At 44.7% G+C, this 18,190-nt stretch overlaps 2 protein-coding genes across 6 annotated transcripts in view; both read left to right on the top strand.

The window, feature by feature from the left end:
- The first annotated feature begins 6,923 nt into the window (after positions 1–6,923).
- On the top strand, positions 6,924–12,116 carry anxa1a (annexin A1a). Of its 3 annotated transcripts, none has more exons than XM_027027903.2 (13): positions 6,924–7,019; positions 7,791–7,861; positions 8,428–8,512; positions 8,708–8,802; positions 9,167–9,280; positions 9,529–9,619; positions 10,104–10,183; positions 10,265–10,321; positions 10,411–10,504; positions 10,772–10,867; positions 11,501–11,559; positions 11,646–11,768; positions 11,924–12,116. In XM_027027903.2, the coding sequence occupies exons 2-13, from the start codon at positions 7,802–7,804 to the stop codon at positions 11,981–11,983; spliced, it is 1,014 nt and encodes a 337-aa protein (XP_026883704.2). In that variant the 5' UTR covers positions 6,924–7,019; positions 7,791–7,801; the 3' UTR covers positions 11,984–12,116. The 3 variants fall into 3 exon arrangements, with proteins under 3 accessions (XP_026883704.2, XP_026883702.2, XP_026883703.2); XM_027027901.2 differs by lacking the exon at positions 6,924–7,019 and adding an exon at positions 7,052–7,236; XM_027027902.2 differs by lacking the exon at positions 6,924–7,019 and adding an exon at positions 7,291–7,318.
- Positions 12,117–13,633: 1,517 nt separating this feature from the next.
- Positions 13,634–18,190, top strand: part of mfsd3 (major facilitator superfamily domain containing 3) — a 26,755-nt gene continuing 22,198 nt past the window's right edge. Inside the window, exons 1-2 of one of the 3 annotated variants that reach the window (XM_027027893.2) lie at positions 13,634–13,691; positions 14,144–14,884. In XM_027027893.2, the coding sequence (XP_026883694.2) occupies positions 14,197–14,884 (688 nt within the window). In that variant the 5' untranslated portion in view covers positions 13,634–13,691; positions 14,144–14,196. The other 2 variants (XM_035526365.1, XM_035526366.1) reach the window with 2 other exon arrangements.

Genomic DNA, 18,190 nt, shown 5'->3' with positions numbered 1-18,190 from the left:
AAAACAATACAAAGATTTGCTCGTGGAATTGAATAAAGTTGAAGCTGCACAAGAGTTCTTTAAAACGGAAACAATGAAGGAAGCAGGGGAGAGACGCCGACAGCAGAAAGCCAGACAGAGACGCAGAGAGACAGAAGCAGCCCCCTTCGATGCTGTAGAAAATAAACCACAAACTCACATGTGCACTGCAAAACCAGTTTCTGTTTGAGAGTTAAATAACTGGAAGAACTGGAAGGGTCAAGGACGAGTTGAAATGATGAGAAAACTCGTCACACTTCACTAATATAGCAATCAGTTCCTTAGCAGGTGGCTCTACATGGAAAAATGACATCAATAACACAGGTTAATAACACTGCGAATCAAAAAAGTGTGCAAAATTTTTTAAAAAAGCCATATTACCTGTGTGTCTGTGTGCGCTGCTGTTTTAGTAGTGGGGAAAAACAGTGACTAGAAAGCTACTTGTATTGTGAGAAACCGAATTCTCATCACTCTTAAAATATTAAAATCAAAGGATGAGGTTTCAGTGGGGATTAGTTTGCCTGCTCGGCCAGTGCAGACTCAGGAATGCCATCAGGGTTCCAGTGTCTGTGATAGAGATTGTAACTAGATACATACGTGTCAATCTCTCTCTCTGTGTTTCTTTGTCTCATTCTCTCTCTCTCTCTCTCTCTCTCTCTCTCTCTCTCTCTCTCTCTCTCTCTCTCTCTCTCTCTCTCTCTCTCTCCCTTTCCCTTGTTATTAATTCATTTAGGTCATCCGTCACTTTTACGAATGATTATCTTCATGCAGATATGTTTTAACAAAAATGTGTCTCTAACTCAATGTATGAATAATGTAGGAAATAAGGTCTCTGTGGAAACATCACTAATGCACTTTTAATAGCAGGTAGTGACTCTTGGTGGACAGGTAAGTCAGCGTAATACAAAAGATAAAAGAAATATATACAAATACAGCATACAAAAAAGGATGATATAGCGTTTTCAAAAGACATTTCCTGTTTCACCCTTCCAGTGGGTGGTCATCTTTCGTCCTCACACTGGGGCCTTCCACCAGAGGCCTGGGAGGGTATGATGGTGCAATATTTTGGCTGGTCCCAGGACTGCCCTCCTCTGGACTGAGACTGATGCTGTCATCGCCGGGGTTGGTTGGAGCCATTCCTCCATCTTACAGCCCTATATGCCCCGTTGCCACTGGGACAACATCAGTGTTAGTCAAGGCAAGGCAGGGTTATTTGTATAGGATTTAGTATAGCACTGTGCAGCGCAAGTTTATTTGTACAGCAAATAAGCTTATTACATGCTGGGACCTGTCACCTCGGGAAGGATTTTGCCAAAATGAGAAAAAAAAAGACAAAGTTACATAAAACATTGTATTAATGAAAATATTGTATTAATAAAAATAAAATCATGATTTAAATTAAAACAAGTGTCTGACGCCTGCATCATATTGTCCATATAGTGCTGTCTTATTTCCATGGTTCTTTTCAAGACCACACCCTCATTTCATTGCTTTGTCTCCCGCGTTACACTTTGGCTTCAGTATAAGTGGCTCAGTACTCTATGTTTGTCATGCTTGCCTAGAGATACAGTTTGTACAGCAGAATTACCTAATACAAGAGATTACAGCTACTCTGTTAGCAATTCAGGGATCCACCACAGTGTTTCCAAACTCAATCTTAGCTCAGTTTCTCCTCTTCCTCTTAACCAGAGATCGTGGTCTCAAGCCAAGACTCCCTTAGGGCAAAGGTCATGTTGTGATGAGAATCAGTCTGAAAACATGCTCTGACCACGGAGGTTTGTGAGTAACGTGATTATGTTTTTCGGGACTCAGAGTTCTGGTATCGCTAGTGATATTATGGATATCTTCCAAATGCCACTTGTAAACTTAAAGACAACACAATTTACTATGGAAATCTAATTAGGTAAATTACCTAATCAAAATCAGGATCAAGACATTTTTGCTGTAATAATGTGTATAATGTCTCCCAATGAAGAATAGTGGTTGGATGTTTTTGGTTGTTTTGCCATGTGCTGTATGTAGCAAAGCAATCGTTTCAACCCAGAAATGATACAGAATCATGCATTCTTGCTGTATCACGCAGTCTATAGTGCCATAAGCCTAATCAAAGCAGAAATTAGCCTGATATATTCAGCAGTACTGATCCAAACCTCGAGATGGGTCTAGGCTAAACAGAACTTCTCTAAACTAATCTGAACTAAATAAGCCTCAGTAATTCTAGTTTTGAAGAATATAATAAAACTCACCAGAACAGAAGCTGAAATTGTTTAATTTATTTATCTGTTTATTTCTTTATCTATAAAGTTTGTTTGATTGTTGCATTTAAATAGAGACTTTCTTGTATCAAAGGTCATTTCACAAAGAACTCAGGGAAAGAGGAAAAAGAAGAAAGGAAAAATCTCAAGGAGAGAAAGTAGAATAGTGTTGAATGAAAAGGTAAGTATTTAAGATCTGAAATGCAGTGGTGTGAAAAAGTATTTGCCCCCTTCCTGATATCTTATTTTTTTGCATGCTTGTCACACTTAAATGTTTCAGATCAAACAAATTTAAATATTAGACAAAGATAAAACAAAAAAACAAGTAAGTAAACAAGTAAACAAAAAATGCAGTTTTTAAATAATTTTTTTTATTTTTAAGGGGGAAAAAAAAAATCCAAACCTACATGGCCCTGTGTGAAAAAGTGATTGCCCACTAAACCTAATAACTTGTTGGGCCACCCTTAGCAGCAACAACTGCAAACAAGCATTTGCAATAACTGGCAATGAATCTTTTACAGCGCTATGGAGGAATTTTGGCTCACTAATCTTTTCAGAATTGTTGTAATTAGACCACATTGGAGGGTTTTCGAGCATGGACCGCCTTTATAAGGTCATGCCACAGCATCTCAATCAGATTCAGGTCAGGACCTTGACTAGGCCACTCCAAAGTCTTCATTTTGATTTTCTTAAGCCATTCAGAGGTAGACTTGCTGGTGTGTTTTGGGTCATTGTCCTGCTGCAGAACCCAAGTGTGCTTCAGCTTGAGGTCATGAACAAATGGCCAGACATTCTCCTTCAGGATTTTTTGGTAGATCGCAGAATTCATGGTTCCATTTACCACAGCAAGTCTTCCAGGTCCTGAAGCAGCAAAACAGCCCCAGACCATCACACTACCACCACAATATTTTACTGTTGGTATGATGTTCCTTTTCTGAAATGCTGTGTTAATTTTACACCAGATGTAATGGGACATACACCTTCCAAAAAGTTGAACTTTTGTCTCGTTAGTCCATAGAGTATTTTCCCAAAAGTCTTTGGGACCATCAAGATGTTGTTTTCTGGCAAAACTGAGATGAGCTTTTATGTTTTTTGCTCAGCAGTGGTTTTCATCTTGGAACTCTGCTATGCAGGTCATTTTTGCCCCGTCTCTTTCTTATGGTGGCGTCATGAACACTGACCTTAACTGAGGCAAATGAGGCCTGCAGTTTTTTGGATGTTGTTGGGGGGTCTTTTGTGACCACTTGGATGGGTCGTCGCTGCACTCTTGGGATAATTTTGGTCAGCTGGCCACTCCTGGGAAGGTTCACCACTGTTCTATGTTTCTGCCATTTGTGGACAATAGCTCTTACTGTGGTTCACTGGAGTCCCAAAGCTTTAGAAATGGCTTTATAACCTTTTCCAGACTGATAGATCTCAATTACTTTGTATCTCATTTGTTCCTGAATTTCTTTGGATTGCAGTATGGCATCTAACTTTTGAGGATCTTTTGGTCTACTTCACTTTGTCAAGCAGGTCCTATTTAAGTGATTTCTTGATTGAGAACAGGTGTGGCAGTAATCAGGCCTGGGTGTGGCTATAGAAATTGAACTCAGCTTTCCAAAGATGTGATAAACCACAGTTAATTTATGTTTTAATAATAAATAATAAAATAAATAATAATACATTTATGTTTTAATAATAAAAACCTTCATTTAAAAACTGCATTTTGTGTTTATTTGTGTTACCTTTGTCTAATATTTACATTTTTTTGGTGATCTGAAACATTTAAGTGTGACAAACATGCAAAAAAATAAAGATGTCAGAAAGGGGGCGAACACTTTTTTACTGTCACACCACTGTATGTAACGTTGCTCAAAAGACATGAGTCATGCACTGTGTTAATAGATTCCCATGGGAGTGCCGTAATGTTCATTCTCATTGCCACTGTGGGAATATTTTTCATTTTGGTCCTGCACGTGCAGGTAACCGCAGTGAGTTATGTCTGGTATGAAATAGTGAGTGTCGCAGAGTAGATGTGACATGCTGCATTGTGTCATGGTATGCTGGTCATGCAGAGGGAGGGACACACACACACACACACACACACACACACACACACACACACACACACACACACATACACACACACACACACACACACACACTCATTCACACACACATACACACACACACACACACATTCATACACACAGACACACACACACTGCCACACACACACACGCACTGCCACACACACACACACACACACTCACACACACACACAGACACACACACACTCACTCACACACACATACACACACACACACACTCACTCACTCACACACACACACACATTCATACACACAGACACACACACACACTCACTCACACACACACGCACTGCCACACACACACACACACACACACACACACACACACACACACACACACACACACACACACTCCCACACACACACACACACACACACACACACACGCACACACAGCACCTGCCCTGCTCCCAGTCACTTGACTATAGATCACATGCACTTGAGCCTGGTTTCTCTTCTTTAGTACTCTCTTTATAAAGCCCACGGGTAGCTCACTCAACTGTTGCACATTGCTCGCTTATGCTGTGCCTGAAACATGTCAACATCTGTTTCCCGGCGCCGCACTCCAAGTTGTGACCGCTGCCTTTTTAAAAAGTTTTCTTTTGCTGTTTTTCTTTGTTTATCACTAGCCACTGTGCTGCGTTCATTTCTGGAGAGGAAAGAGTATCCTTGACCACACTCGCGTCTCGTACCCTCACTGCAAGCATCACTTCTGGCTCTGCTTCTGGTTAACGTTAGCAGCTTCTTTCTCTGGTCAGCAACTTAGCCGACTGACCCTCTCCTGCCCTTTGCACATTATGCCTTCATTACGCTATAATTTACTTGGCATTAGATGCATGGTTATTTAAGACAGAAAAGGTTCACTCTCCTCCAGACAATAATGGTAATAATAGAAGAAAACAGTGTAATGCATATGTAAATGTAATGCATATGTAAATGCACACATTAAGAGGTTCCTGATACAACATTTAAACATTTGCATATGCAAACTTTGAAATAAGAAGGCTTCAGATCCAGTGTCACAGCAACATTTAGCAACACCGAGGAGAACCCAGTGTCATAGAAGCACTAAGGTCAACCAGCGTTATAGCGATGTTGAAAAGATGACATAGCAGTGAAGCCATGCTGACAGTCCAGTGTAATAGCAATGCTGCAAAAACCTTGTTAATGTGGAGACGAGACGTCGGCGTCAACGTTGTGCCTGGTGACTCTGCAAGGAGCCAAGCGAATCTGAACGGGATTAGTTTATGTGGTTTATGATTAGGGATTAGTTAACGTGATCCATAATTAGGGCAAACAGTGTCCATATAGTGCTGTCTTATTTCCTTGGCTCTTTTCAAGACCACACCCTCATTTCATTGCTTTGTCTCCTGCGTTACACTTTGGCTTCAGTATAAGTGGCTCAGTACTCTACGTTTGTCATGCTTGCCTAGAGATACAGTTTGTACAGCAGAATTACCTAATACAAGAGGTTACAGCTACTCTGTTAGCAACTCAGGGATCCACCACAGTGTTTCCAAACTCAATCTGAGTTCAGTTTCTCCTCTTCCTCTTAACCAGAGATCGTGGTCTCAAGCCAAGACTCCCTTAGGGCAAAGGTCATGTTTGAAAACAGGCTCTGTCCATCTCTTCAAGAGCAGCATTAAGTTATGGCAGAGCAGGGAAAGCACTATGCAGAACTGACACTGCCCATCAGATCTGGCACTGCCCATCAGATCTGGCACTGCCCATCAGATCTGACACTGCATTAGATCTTTCAGCACCCCTTGCTATTTTAGACTAAAATTAGTTTCCAGTGGTGATTCATAATTGACACTGCAGTTTAATACAAAGCTTAATCAATGTACAGGAAACCACCTCATAATTTCATCACCAAGGTGCCAGCAGTGTGATGTTACAGGGTTCTGACCCTCCTAACAGAGTGTGCTATTCTTAAATATGTGGCTGCAGTGTTTTACCCAACCAGTATTTCAGGCCGTATAACCGCCTTGGTTGCCTGAAGAACATTCACAATACAGGCTAGAATGCAGCTCAGAAATGCGTCTAGGTGAAACAATAGGAATATGCTTTAGCACCATTGCGTGAGATCGATATGCAACAACGTATAAGGTCACGTGAAGGGCAGAACCTATAACACAGTCCTACCTTCATTTAAAATATAGGCAAACTATAAAACATACACACCGGAAGGTTTTGGGATTGTTTGTTTGCTTTAACACAGACATATCTAAGGTAATTGGGTCCAGTGGAATGCCGGTTCAGAGGAATGGGGGTCAACAATAAATCAAAGCTGGCATGGATGATTAGATAGGCAGACAGACAGATAGACATAGATATAGATAGACAACAGTTCCCACAGATTCAGGTCTGTTTCTTGCATAATAAAAGCTAACATCATCCTTTAAAACGAAAAAAATGTCGACATCTATAAATGTCGAAACATTTTTTCCCCATTTGAATCAGCAAACCAGAGATTCGCCTCGGTTACGACTTTTCTGGTTCCTGGATTCCTGTGGACCATTGACTCATAACCACGCCCATGAACAAAATCGTGCAGGCAACAAAAAAAGTCGTAACACATGTAATAGCAGCGTATATAAGAGCGAGTGTCTGCACTCCTCTGCGATTCCGTCGACTGTCAGGAGAAATCTCGGTAAGTTAAGACATCACATTTGTCCAGCTCCAGGCATCCTATGGACTTTGTCTCTCTGAAAGCTTTTTTTCCTCATCACTTTGTACTTTTGTTGGACGCGCTAGCACTTGCACTTTATGGACACTTTGCGCGAAAATGTATCAGCAAAACCTTTTTAAAAAATCTTTCGCAACGTTTCTATGAACAATTCAGACTTTTTCCTGTCTCCTCGAATTAGGTGTGGTCACTGCTTCCGTATTTTTAATAGTGGCATGGTGACAGATCGTTAAAACTATAATGTCTTTATAATAATACTATGAGTAAGTAGGTTTTAATGAACATTTCTAGTACGACGATAATATGAGCATGAAAGAATCTTTACAAAGTTAGTGTCCCATAACCATGGGCAGGTAAAGCGGATTCTGGATGCATGTTGTAGTAGTAGTAGTAGTAGTAGTAGTAGTAGTAGTAATTGGATTTATTATTTTTGCAAAATCGTTATGTTCTAATTTCGGATTTGGGATTAAGAGGTTTAGAACAGCGGACTACAGAACCGTAATCCTGCAGGATGCTGCGTTCATAAGAAATGAGTCATCTGGTGCCTGATTTTGGATGTAATTCCTTAAGGAAACATCTTTATGTAACAGCAACAGGCTGTCAGGTTTAGCTATGTTTCCTAGATGGTCACTTTTTACAACTTCCAGATTTCGAATTTGCGATATGTTTGTGACTGTGTGGTTTCTGAGTTAAAATTTAAATAGATAGGAAAAAAATAACGTTTTATTTTTGTAGATTCATCGAAAATGTCCCTCATCGAACAGCTCCTGCAGAAGACCGTATTTATCTCGTCGACTGAAGACGCAGTAAGTTTGGTTAAGGGCTGCTAAAGAAACACAAAAAAAACAACACCCACTTTTCTTCTAGATATTTTTTTTTTCTTTTTTTTTTCTTCTCCAGTCAATGGAAAAACTGAGAGGGGGCGGCGTGGGTGGTAACGAGGGAGCGAAAGAGAGAGTGACTTGACAGAAGGGGGGGGGGGGGGGGGGGGGGGGGGGGGGTGTAAATGGGCTGGGAAGGTAGAAGAGAAAATAAGAGGGAAGGAAACTCGGGCAGTATGAGTAAGTCTAACACACATTTAGCGAGCTATGAGTCAGAGTTAAGCATGCACTCTCCTCCCAGTTTAACCAGTCATGCCTTTTGGAAGAAGAAATGATGACCTAACTACGTGCATCTCTTACCATTGTAAGACATGTTAGCTGTAGAGTTACCACACACTGTTGTCTCTTGTTTTCACTGAGTGCTTGATTGAGATCACCACATGTGTATAGGGTTCCAAATTTTGTGGTGCCCGTAAGGGGCCAGGGGTGCTTTTGAATGACAATTTAAGGTGTTTGTGGGTAGCAATTGAATGATTTTTGCCTGTGTGTAGGGTGTTCAGGGCACTGTAACACCACATGCTCAGTTCAGTCCTAGCGGAGATGCTGCTGTCCTGGACAAAGCCATTAAAGTGAAGGGTAAGTGCTGATGTAACAAACCTGTTCACCCAAAACCCAACAAATCACAGACCCAGAGACAAAACGCTTTTGTCTTCAAATCCAAGGCACCGTTGTTTATTCTCATCTCTGTACATTTGTCTGCCTCGTGTTTTCCTGTAGCTGGTGTTTTATTTTATTGGTGGTCTTGAATGCAGTGCTGGCTATGTCTCTCAGGTGTGGACGAGCCCACGATCATTGAGGTGCTCGTGAAGAGGAGCAACATTCAGCGGCAGCAGATCAAGGCTGCGTATCAGCAGGCCACCGGCAAGGTGGGTCCTCTTAAACCCGCTGGCTCAGAGCCACGTCACTGAGCCGTCTGTAACTGCTCACAGAGAAGCCGTTCCGCTTGCCTGCTTGTGTGTTTCGGTAAATCTAAGAGGGTGGTGAGCATGTAGTGTCAGGAATGGCCCATGCGCCACACCCTCGTCCACTTTCACTTATCATGGCATCAAAATGTCTGAGTCATTGAGATGTCTCTGATTAACGCATGGGTAACACACCCGCATGCACCTCTGCGCACATGCACACACGCACACGCACACACACACACACGCACACACACCACACACACACAAACATGAAACAAGCTAAACTTCAGCCACAACGAATAGGCATCTGCTTCCCTGTGTGCAGTCCCTGGAGGGAGCTCTAAAGTCAGCCCTGCAAGGAGAGCTAGAAGATGTGGTCCTCGGACTGCTGAGGACCCCTGCTCAGTACGACGCCCAGCAGCTCAAACTGGCCATGAAGGTGATGTGTTGTATCTGTGCCACTGCTGCAAACTACCCCCCCCCCACCCCCCAGTTCGAAATCTTGTTTTGGACTGGGAGGTGTAGCAGCTTGTGGTGCTTTAATCTTGCTGTTTAAGAGTGCGTATGGTCCTTCACTGGTGCTGAGGGAGGAGTCTGGGTGTGCAGATGCACTCGTGATCTCGTGTGTCGATCTCCTAGCACATGCAGTCCTGATCTCGCTTCATCTGTCACACTCCCTCCCTTTAGGGCTTGGGCACGGATGAGGATACCCTAGTTGAGATCCTGGTCACCAGATCCAACAGGGAAATCAAAGATATTAAGATGGCCTACAAGGATGGTAAGCTTGAGCTGCAGGTGCATTGATTGAAGAGGCTTAAGTAGGTTTGAGCCCCAGCTGTGCCAGTAGCTGTACGTGTACTGTGAATTCATTGGGAGTTGGCTCATGAGCCAAGAATCATGATCTCCTTTCCCCGATCACATTTCCAAAGTGTGACTAACCTAAAGTTCTAGTCTGATTGTGACCCTATACGGCAAACCTTTGCAACGTCAAATTCCGAAGATGAACTATAGTGTTCGTTCTATTATAAATGAGTAAATGTAATATCGCTTGATGTAGTTTGTTTGAGAGAACCCTGACCTCTCTTTATATAGGCAGAAATGTCCCAAAATTGTCAGGATAACAGTCGGGCGAAGGACTATTTCAAAAAGTGCATGCTTCAATGAGCAGCAGTTTGGATGTTATTTGCGAAATGGTGCTTGATCTCCACGGATTGCCACTTCCAGGTGTAAACATCCCCCCCCCCCCCCCCCCCCCCCCCCAGAGTTCAAGAGTGAGCTGGAGAATGACATAAAGAGCGACACGAGTGGAGACTTCAGGAACGCCCTTCTGGCCCTCAGCAAGGTTGGCTCAGGGCTGCACACAAGCATGCACACGTGGGCGTAGCGTTTGCTGGAGCCTATAGTCCATTTTCTTGTCCTGCAGGCTACCAGAAGCGAAGACAAGGTTGTGCAAGAAGATCTGGCTGACAAGGATGCCAGGGTGGGTGCAGTGTGTGTGTGGTGCAGTGTGTGTGGGGGTGGGGGGGTGGGGGGGTGCAGTGTGTCACATTTTTCTCTTTGCCCAACAAGGCATTGTATGAAGCGGGGGAGAAGAGGAAGGGCACTGACTGCGCTGTGTTCATTGACCTTCTCACCAGCAGGAGTGTTCCTCACCTCAGGAAAGGTACAGTCCTAATCACCCTGATTAAGCACAGCTACAGTGCTCCACCGCTGCGGGACGGGACCCTCTTCTGTTCTGACTGGAACTAATTGAACAATAACCTGTCTAAAGCTGATCCTTCTCAAGTTCTTCAACAGCTGCCTGTTGTGAAGTGCAAATGTATATACTGCAGATGATGGAGGACCCACAGTCTGAAATTGAAATTTCTTTGAAAAACTTTTTTTTAAAACAACCCCACCTTCTTTCTCGGCACATCTGTCTGTCCTGCAGTGTTTCAGCTATATTCCAAATACAGCAAGGTGGACATGGCAAAAGCAATTGACCTGGAGCTGAAGGGAGACATTGAGAACTGCCTAATTGCTATTGGTAAGTTTTGGCTCTGCCCTGCTGTTGAGTGTTGTTGTTCATTAGTAATATAATGTGACGCAGCCATTGCAGCCTGCTGGATATTTCATCACTGATCATCTCTTTGGAAGCTACTCATGGTCTGCTAAAAGTGATGAGTGAAACATCCACACCCTCTCGTATCTGCGTTTGTGCAGAAGTTCACACAAGGTCATCCTCCATCCTTGTCTTTGCGTTCCCTTGCCATGTTTGACTCCGGTAGCTGAAGGCATGCGAGCGATGACGTGGGGTGGCTCCATGCGGAGCACGATCCGACACGGCGTTTTTGGAATGTGTCGGCACTTATCGGCGACGGAGCGCGTGGGTGCTGATCAGAAGTCAGATTGCATTAGTTGCATGCTAAACGTTACAGCGACGGTTCTGAGCTCTACACCCCTCTCTGCTGAAGAACAATGGAAACCTGACATGCACAATGAGCGTGACCTTTTATTTTGTAGGGTTGAGTTTTTGTGTAGGACAAAAATCCTGTTGTAAAACAATATGCCACAACATCCCATGGCAGCCCAAATTTAAGCTTCTGACACACTGGTTTAATTACTTTGTGTATTCTGTAGCTGCATTTGTTTCATCAACTTGTCTTTGTGTATCTACTAGTGAAATGTGTTGGAAGCAAACCTGCATTTTTTGCTGAAAAACTCAACCTGGCAATGAAGGTAAACACCTGCGGCTATGTGTGCTTCAGAGTTTTGTTCATCTCCTCTTGCTGCACAGGGTATATTGTCGCGTGTTTGTTTTGTAGGGTTCTGGCTATAAAGGCAAGATTCTGACCCGTATCATTGTCAGTCGCTCGGAGCTGGACCTGGTGCAGATCAAACAAGAGTACAAGAAAATGTATGGCAAGACCCTCTACAAAGACATTCTGGTATGTTTGGAAACACGACTGCAAATGGTAGTTGCATAAATACCACAAGTAAAAACAGCCAGTAGTTCAAATGGAGCACAGTTCCATTGTAAGTCAACCCTGTTTGTTGCCAAGACATTATTTTCTTGGCTTGATCCTTTGATCTGTCCTTTTAGGATGAAACTAAAGGGGACTACGAGAGGATCCTGCTGGCTCTGGTTGGAAGTGACCAGTAAAACTCTATGCTACGCATCTGTTCACGATAAACGATGGAAATCTTTACTAGGTTTACTAAGTGACAGAACTAACGAAGGAACTATGTCAAGATGTTTGTGATGACATTAATAAAATTGACATTTTGGTGCCTTTTTTTGGTTCATTTGCATGAGTAAATGGTTTCAGAAACACCATTTTAAGAATTTCAGCACTTAATTTAATCTAAAGAAGTAGGCAGTGTGAAATGGCTGTCAGATGAGACCAGAGCTTTAACGGCAGGGTCTTGCCTTAATGAAAGGGCTAGCATCCTATGCTTGGTTACATTCTTGCCTGCTGAAATCAGTAAGAATGCAGAGAACGCCCTGTTTGCTTACTGTACAGTAGAGGCAAAAAAGCCTTCAGAAGCTGAGCTACTGCTACCTGAAGTCGAACAAAGCACAATCATATTTATTCATGTTTGGGTTTATTTTAGGAAAGAGATGGTTGTGTAAAATTGTTGTTGCAAACATGGTTTTGGTCCAGGATGACATCTGGATACTCCCCATAACAGAAAATATGAAAGAATTTGGCATGCAGCAGAGACTGTGTCTGCTTTCTCACCATGTATCCCTGGGAATGATCAAAAGCTCAAATTTATACTGTATGCAGCCAGTGAACTATAAAAGCCACCTATATATTTTTAAAAAACACATACCTTTTAAAAATATAATGAATATAGGTAGAAACTGAATAGATAAAAAAAAAAAACCTAAGAATCACTGCAAAATGTGATTTCCAAGTGCTAGGGTCTTCTGTAACTCAGACCCTTCTCCATACATTTATTACTACTAGACTGGAATCTTCCAACATTTTACAGTCCTTTATGGGCTCCTTACTTCCAAGCATATGCAGAACTCAGCTGTGAGGGCCCTTTCCTACACCAGTCCATAGAAACCCACACTCACACATCTGCGCTACAGTACTTCTCCAAGTGCTTAAGGTCTAGCGTGGTCTGGCACCTTCTTCCCATCCTCCTGCTTTCACTTCTATACACCATGTCTTCACACTCTGGTCTTCTGAGACCCACTGAGCCTCCCTTCTGGTCCTACACCATGGGTGACGGGCTGTAGCAGAGCAGGTCCTAAACTCTGGAATCCCTGCACACCTGTACTTCTCTACCATCTTTCAAAAAACTCATTCTCAAATTACACATTCTCAAATGTGTAATTATCACAGCACTGTGACTCTTTGATGATTAAATTCATGTCTTTATTCTATTAGGCATCATCTGTCTGGATATACTGTCCAAATTCCTAGAGAGATATGTGAGAAAGCTGTCCATTGTGATGAAACCAACATTTTAATTATTTTCTGGATTCAGATATCATCCAAATAAACTACTTTTGCAATAAAATATTTTTATACATTTTCAATTTTTTTTTTATAAAACAAACATTCGAAAGATATGAAAAACATACCTTGAGCAGAGATATCTCAAAACTAATGCCTTGTGGATGATTTTTTCCCTGATGGCCAGCTATGACCGTATATTTCAATCAATATTCTAATATTCAATTAGGTAATATTCTAATATTTAATTAGACATATTTGATCTGGTGTACAATAAACCAGAAAAGTTTCTTCTACCCGAAAACGCTGATTGGTCCAGAGGGTCGTCACGTGGTCACCCACGGACGTGCCGAGGTCTGGAACAACACGCTAGGAGGAGACTTCCGCATCGGGAGGAGGGTGAATAAAACGCATAAAATCTTGTCGCTTGGGTTTAAGCAGCATTCAGCAAATACGTTTAACGTCTGCAGTGTCAGTAAATACAGTCAGTGGGTGTGTTGTTCAGAAGTAAACCCTAGCAAGCTTGCTAAGAAACATTTGGCGTGCCGGTGTGGGGCAGTCGCGTTGGCCTTAGCAGGTAGCGGTCGTATCCGCGGCTGTTCTTTCTGTTTTTCGTTCTGCTTTCTGTTTCTTCAGTAGCCGATGTAGGAGAAATGCTGACAGCTCAGTGGGAAACTGAGAGACGTGACTGAAATAAAAAGCTAGCCCGGTTAGCCACCTTCAGGTTCACACCCTAGCTAGCTAGCTAAAGCATTTATTTATTTGTTTGTTTTTATTTATTTATTTATCTATCTATCTCTAGCTATCTATTTATTTAATTAATTTTGTTCTGTGGGTTTTCTTTTGTCCAGAAAGGACCATGAGATGAGCTCTGTCCTCCGTTTACTCTCTGGTTCCCGCCGCGATGAACGACAAGCTGGTGTTCTTGGGGCTGCTGTACTTTGTCCAGGGCATCCCGTACGGCCTGCAGTCCTCGCTGCTCCCCGTGTACCTGCGGGGCGCTGGCCACTCCCTCACCCGCATCAGCCTCACCAAAGTGCTCTATTTGCCCTGGGTGCTTAAGGTGCTTTGGGCCCCTCTGGTGGACCGGACGGGCACCAAGCGCTGCTGGCTCGTGGCCACGGTGGCCGGCCTGGCCCTGGCCTGCCTGGCGGGCGGCACCCTCTCGCCCGAGACGCAGTACGCGGGCGTGGCGGCCTGCCTCCTGGCCATGAACGCGCTGGCGTCGGTGCAGGACATCGCGGCGGACGGAGCGGCCGTGCGCCTGCTGCGGGGGCAGGACGAACTCGGCCTGGGCAACACCGCGCAGGTGGTGGGCTATAAGGCCGGGTCGGTGTTCGCCGGCGGGGGGCTCCTGGCCGTCATCGACGTGGCAGGCTGGGGATGGATGTTCACGCTGCTGGCGTGCGTGTACGCCGGGGTGGCGCTGTTCGTGTGGGGCGCCCCAGTGCTGGACGGTGAGCCCGGCCGCACGCCCAGCGAGACCCGGAGGGGCTCCAGGGAAGCAGCGAGACCCTGGAGAGTTTGGAGGAAGCTGATGGCGGTCCCCGGGACCACATGGACGGTGCTGTATGTACTCACCTATAAGCTAGGTGAGTTAAGGACCACCCAGTTTGTACCATGACAAACTCTACACATCAGTGTCAGTTTCCTTTTGTCGATGGAAGACATTTAGGATACGTTGTGCAACACATTTAATTAAGTTTCTTAGGCGAGGGAATTCTAACAATTAGTGGACTAATGTTAGAAAATTTTTACAGTCCCATGTTTCTTTTTGCTTGCAAAGTAAATTTCCATTAAATGTCGTATTTAGGTTGTGAATTTTTTTATTTGCAACAATTGTAATGGTCACTGGTTGTTTCAAACAGCTGCTCACTTAGTGAATTAAAGTGAAAGTGAAATTAAATTCACTTTCATTCAGTTATCACATGCTCTTGTGCAGAGTGACTTGACAAATATGCAGACAGTAGATATTGCCAGTACACAATCTTCTAAGCATCAGTAACCTAAATACAAGAGCTTAGGTGATGCATGCAGATCTAATTTCCATTATCACAGAGTAGCTCATAAAACATTTTGATGACATGTTTTAGGTCTTGTATCAGAATGGTTACTCACTATGCCATGTTACAGAAGGCCTGCTGAAATTGGAAGACCCTTTTGTACTTCCAGAAGACTGGTCAGACTTTTTGGACTGGTCAGTCCAAAAGGCCTTCGGAATGTTGCGTTCTCCACAGGAATGGAATGCGGGCCCAGGATTTTGTTACTGTGTGTCGGGGGATGCTGTGTCAGTGTGACCTTTGCTTCAATTTAGAAGAGGCGGAGTCATGTGAACAAATGGCGCCATGGCTGCACGGTTGGGCAATATTGCGGTTCACACCAAGCCTAAATGCACAACGCCACAGCATCCTGCATACAGTGGAATTCAGTATTTGATGCATGACTGATCTTTTATAGTTTAAAAGTAATTTTAATGGTGAAATTCTTGAATGAAAAATTTCTCTTAATTGATTGAATAAATATAAATGTGTACATGTTAAAATAAATTGAACATTTAACATGTTAAATTAACATTATCATGTATAGGATAACATGACAAGAAAAAAATCAGCAGCAGATTTTTTAGTATACAACTAGAAAATAAGCAGCTGAAAATGGGGGTGCCGAGAACGCTGCTAGTGATGTTTGAAAACAGCACTGTGAAAACTTGGTGCTTGTCTTGGCTATTGCTTGATAGCCAGCTGTCTTGTAAATGTTACTCTGCGGCAGTATCATCAAAATTAGATGATGTTGGCATGCTAATGAGGAGAGGGCAGAGGGCAGTTTCAGTAGGGTGGTTCACTGATGGGGGTATGAGGAGAGGGCAGTTTCAGTAGGGTGGTTCACTGATGGGGGTATGAGGAGAGGGCAGAGGGCAGTTTCAGTAGGGTGGTTCACTGATGGGGGTATGAGGAGAGGGCAGAGGGCAGTTTCAGTAGGGTGGTTCACTGATGGGGGTATGAGGAGAGGGCAGAGGGCAGTTTCAGTAGGGTGGTTCACTGATGGGGGTATGAGGAGAGGGCAGAGGGCAGTTTCAGTAGGGTGGTTCACTGATGGGGGTATGAGCAGAGGGCAGTTTCAGTAGGGTGGTTCACTGATGGGGGTATGAGGAGAGGGCAGAGGGCAGTTTCAGTAGGGTGGTTCACTGATGGGGGTATGAGCAGAGGGCAGTTTCAGTAGGGTGGTTCACTGATGGGGGTATGAGGAGAGGGCAGAGGGCAGTTTCAGTAGGGTGGTTCACTGATGGGGGTATGAGGAGAGGGCAGAGGGTAGTTTCAGTAGGGTGGTTCACTGATGGGGGTATGAGGAGAGGGCAGTTTCAGTAGGGTGGTTCACTGATGGGGGTATGAGGAGAGGGCATAGGGCAGTTTCAGTAGGGTGGTTCACTGATGGGGGTATGAGGAGAGGGGATTGGGCAGTTTCAGTAGGGTGGTTCACTGATGGGGGTATGAGGAGAGGGGATTGGGCAGTTTCAGTAGGGTGGTTCACTGATGGGGGTATGAGGAGAGGGCAGAGGGCAGTTTCAGTAGGGTGGTTCACTGATGGGGGTATGAGGAGAGGGCAGAGGGCAGTTTCAGTAGGGTGGTTCACTGATGGGGGTATGAGGAGAGGGCATAGGGCAGTTTCAGTAGGGTGGTTCACTGATGGGGGTATGAGGAGAGGGGATTGGGCAGTTTCAGTAGGGTGGTTCACTGATGAGGGTATGAGGAGAGGGGATTGGGCAGTTTCAGTAGGGTGGTTCACTGATGGGGGTATGAGGAGAGGGCAGAGGGCAGTTTCAGTAGGGTGGTTCACTGATGGTATGAGGAGAGGGCAGAGGGCAGTTTCAATAGGGTGGTTCACTGATGGGGGGTATGAGGAGAGGGCAGAGGGCAGTTTCAGTAGGGCTGGTTCACTGATGGGGGTATGAGGAGAGGGGAGTGGGCAGTTTCAGTAGGGTGGTTCACTGATGGGGGTATGAGGAGAGGGGAGTGGGCAGTTTCAGTAGGGTGGTTCACTGATGGGGGTATGAGGAGAGGGCAGAGGGCAGTTTCAGTAGGGCTGGTTCATTGATGGGGGTATGAGGAGAGGAGAGTGGGCAGTTTCAGTAGGGTGGTTCACTGATGGGGGTATGAGGAGAGGAGAGTGGGCAGTTTCAGTAGGGTGGTTCACTGATGGGGGTATGAGGAGAGGGGAGTGGGCAGTTTCAGTAGGGTGGTTCACTAATGGGGGTATGAGGAGAGGGGAGTGGGCAGTTTCAGTAGGGTGGTTCACTGATGGGGGTATGAGGAGAGGGCAGAGGGCAGTTTCAGTAGGGTGGTTCACTGATGGGGGTATGAGGAGAGGGCAGAGGGCAGTTTCAGTAGGGCTGGTTCATTGATGGGGGTATGAGGAGAGGAGAGTGGGCAGTTTCAGTAGGGTGGTTCACTGATGGGGGTATGAGGAGAGGAGAGTGGGCAGTTTCAGTAGGGTGGTTCACTGATGGGGGTATGAGGAGAGGGGAGTGGGCAGTTTCAGTAGGGTGGTTCACTGATGGGGGTATGAGGAGAGGGGATTGGGCAGTTTCAGTAGGGTGGTTCACTGATGGGGGGTATGAGGAGAGGGGATTGGGCAGTTTCAGTAGGGCTGGTTCACTGATGGGGGTATGAGGAGAGGGCAGAGGGCAGTTTCAGTAGGGTGGTTCATTGATGGGGGGGTATGAGGAGAGGGGAGTGGGCAGTTTCAGTAGGGTGGTTCACTGATGGGGGGTATGAGGAGAGGGGAGTGGGCAGTTTCAGTAGGGTGGTTCACTGATGGGGGGTAAGTGGGCAGTTTCAGTAGGGTGGTTCACTGATGGGGGGTATGAGGAGAGGGGAGAGGGCAGTTTCAGTAGGCTGGTT

The sequence above is a fragment of the Electrophorus electricus genome, chromosome 5 (genome assembly GCF_013358815.1).
Source record: "Electrophorus electricus isolate fEleEle1 chromosome 5, fEleEle1.pri, whole genome shotgun sequence".
Lineage (NCBI taxonomy): Eukaryota > Metazoa > Chordata > Actinopteri > Gymnotiformes > Gymnotidae > Electrophorus > Electrophorus electricus.
Note: the sequence above shows the minus strand (reverse complement) of the source record. Positions and strands in the feature narration are given on the sequence as shown.

Excerpts from the sequence above, each read along its gene's own strand:
- anxa1a (XM_027027902.2), top strand. Across the intron at positions 7,862-8,427 it reads TCTCGTCGACTGAAGACGCA|GGTGTTCAGGGCACTGTAAC; the intron begins GTAAGTTTGGTT and ends GCCTGTGTGTAG. Across the intron at positions 11,769-11,923 it reads CCCTCTACAAAGACATTCTG|GATGAAACTAAAGGGGACTA; the intron begins GTATGTTTGGAA and ends CTGTCCTTTTAG.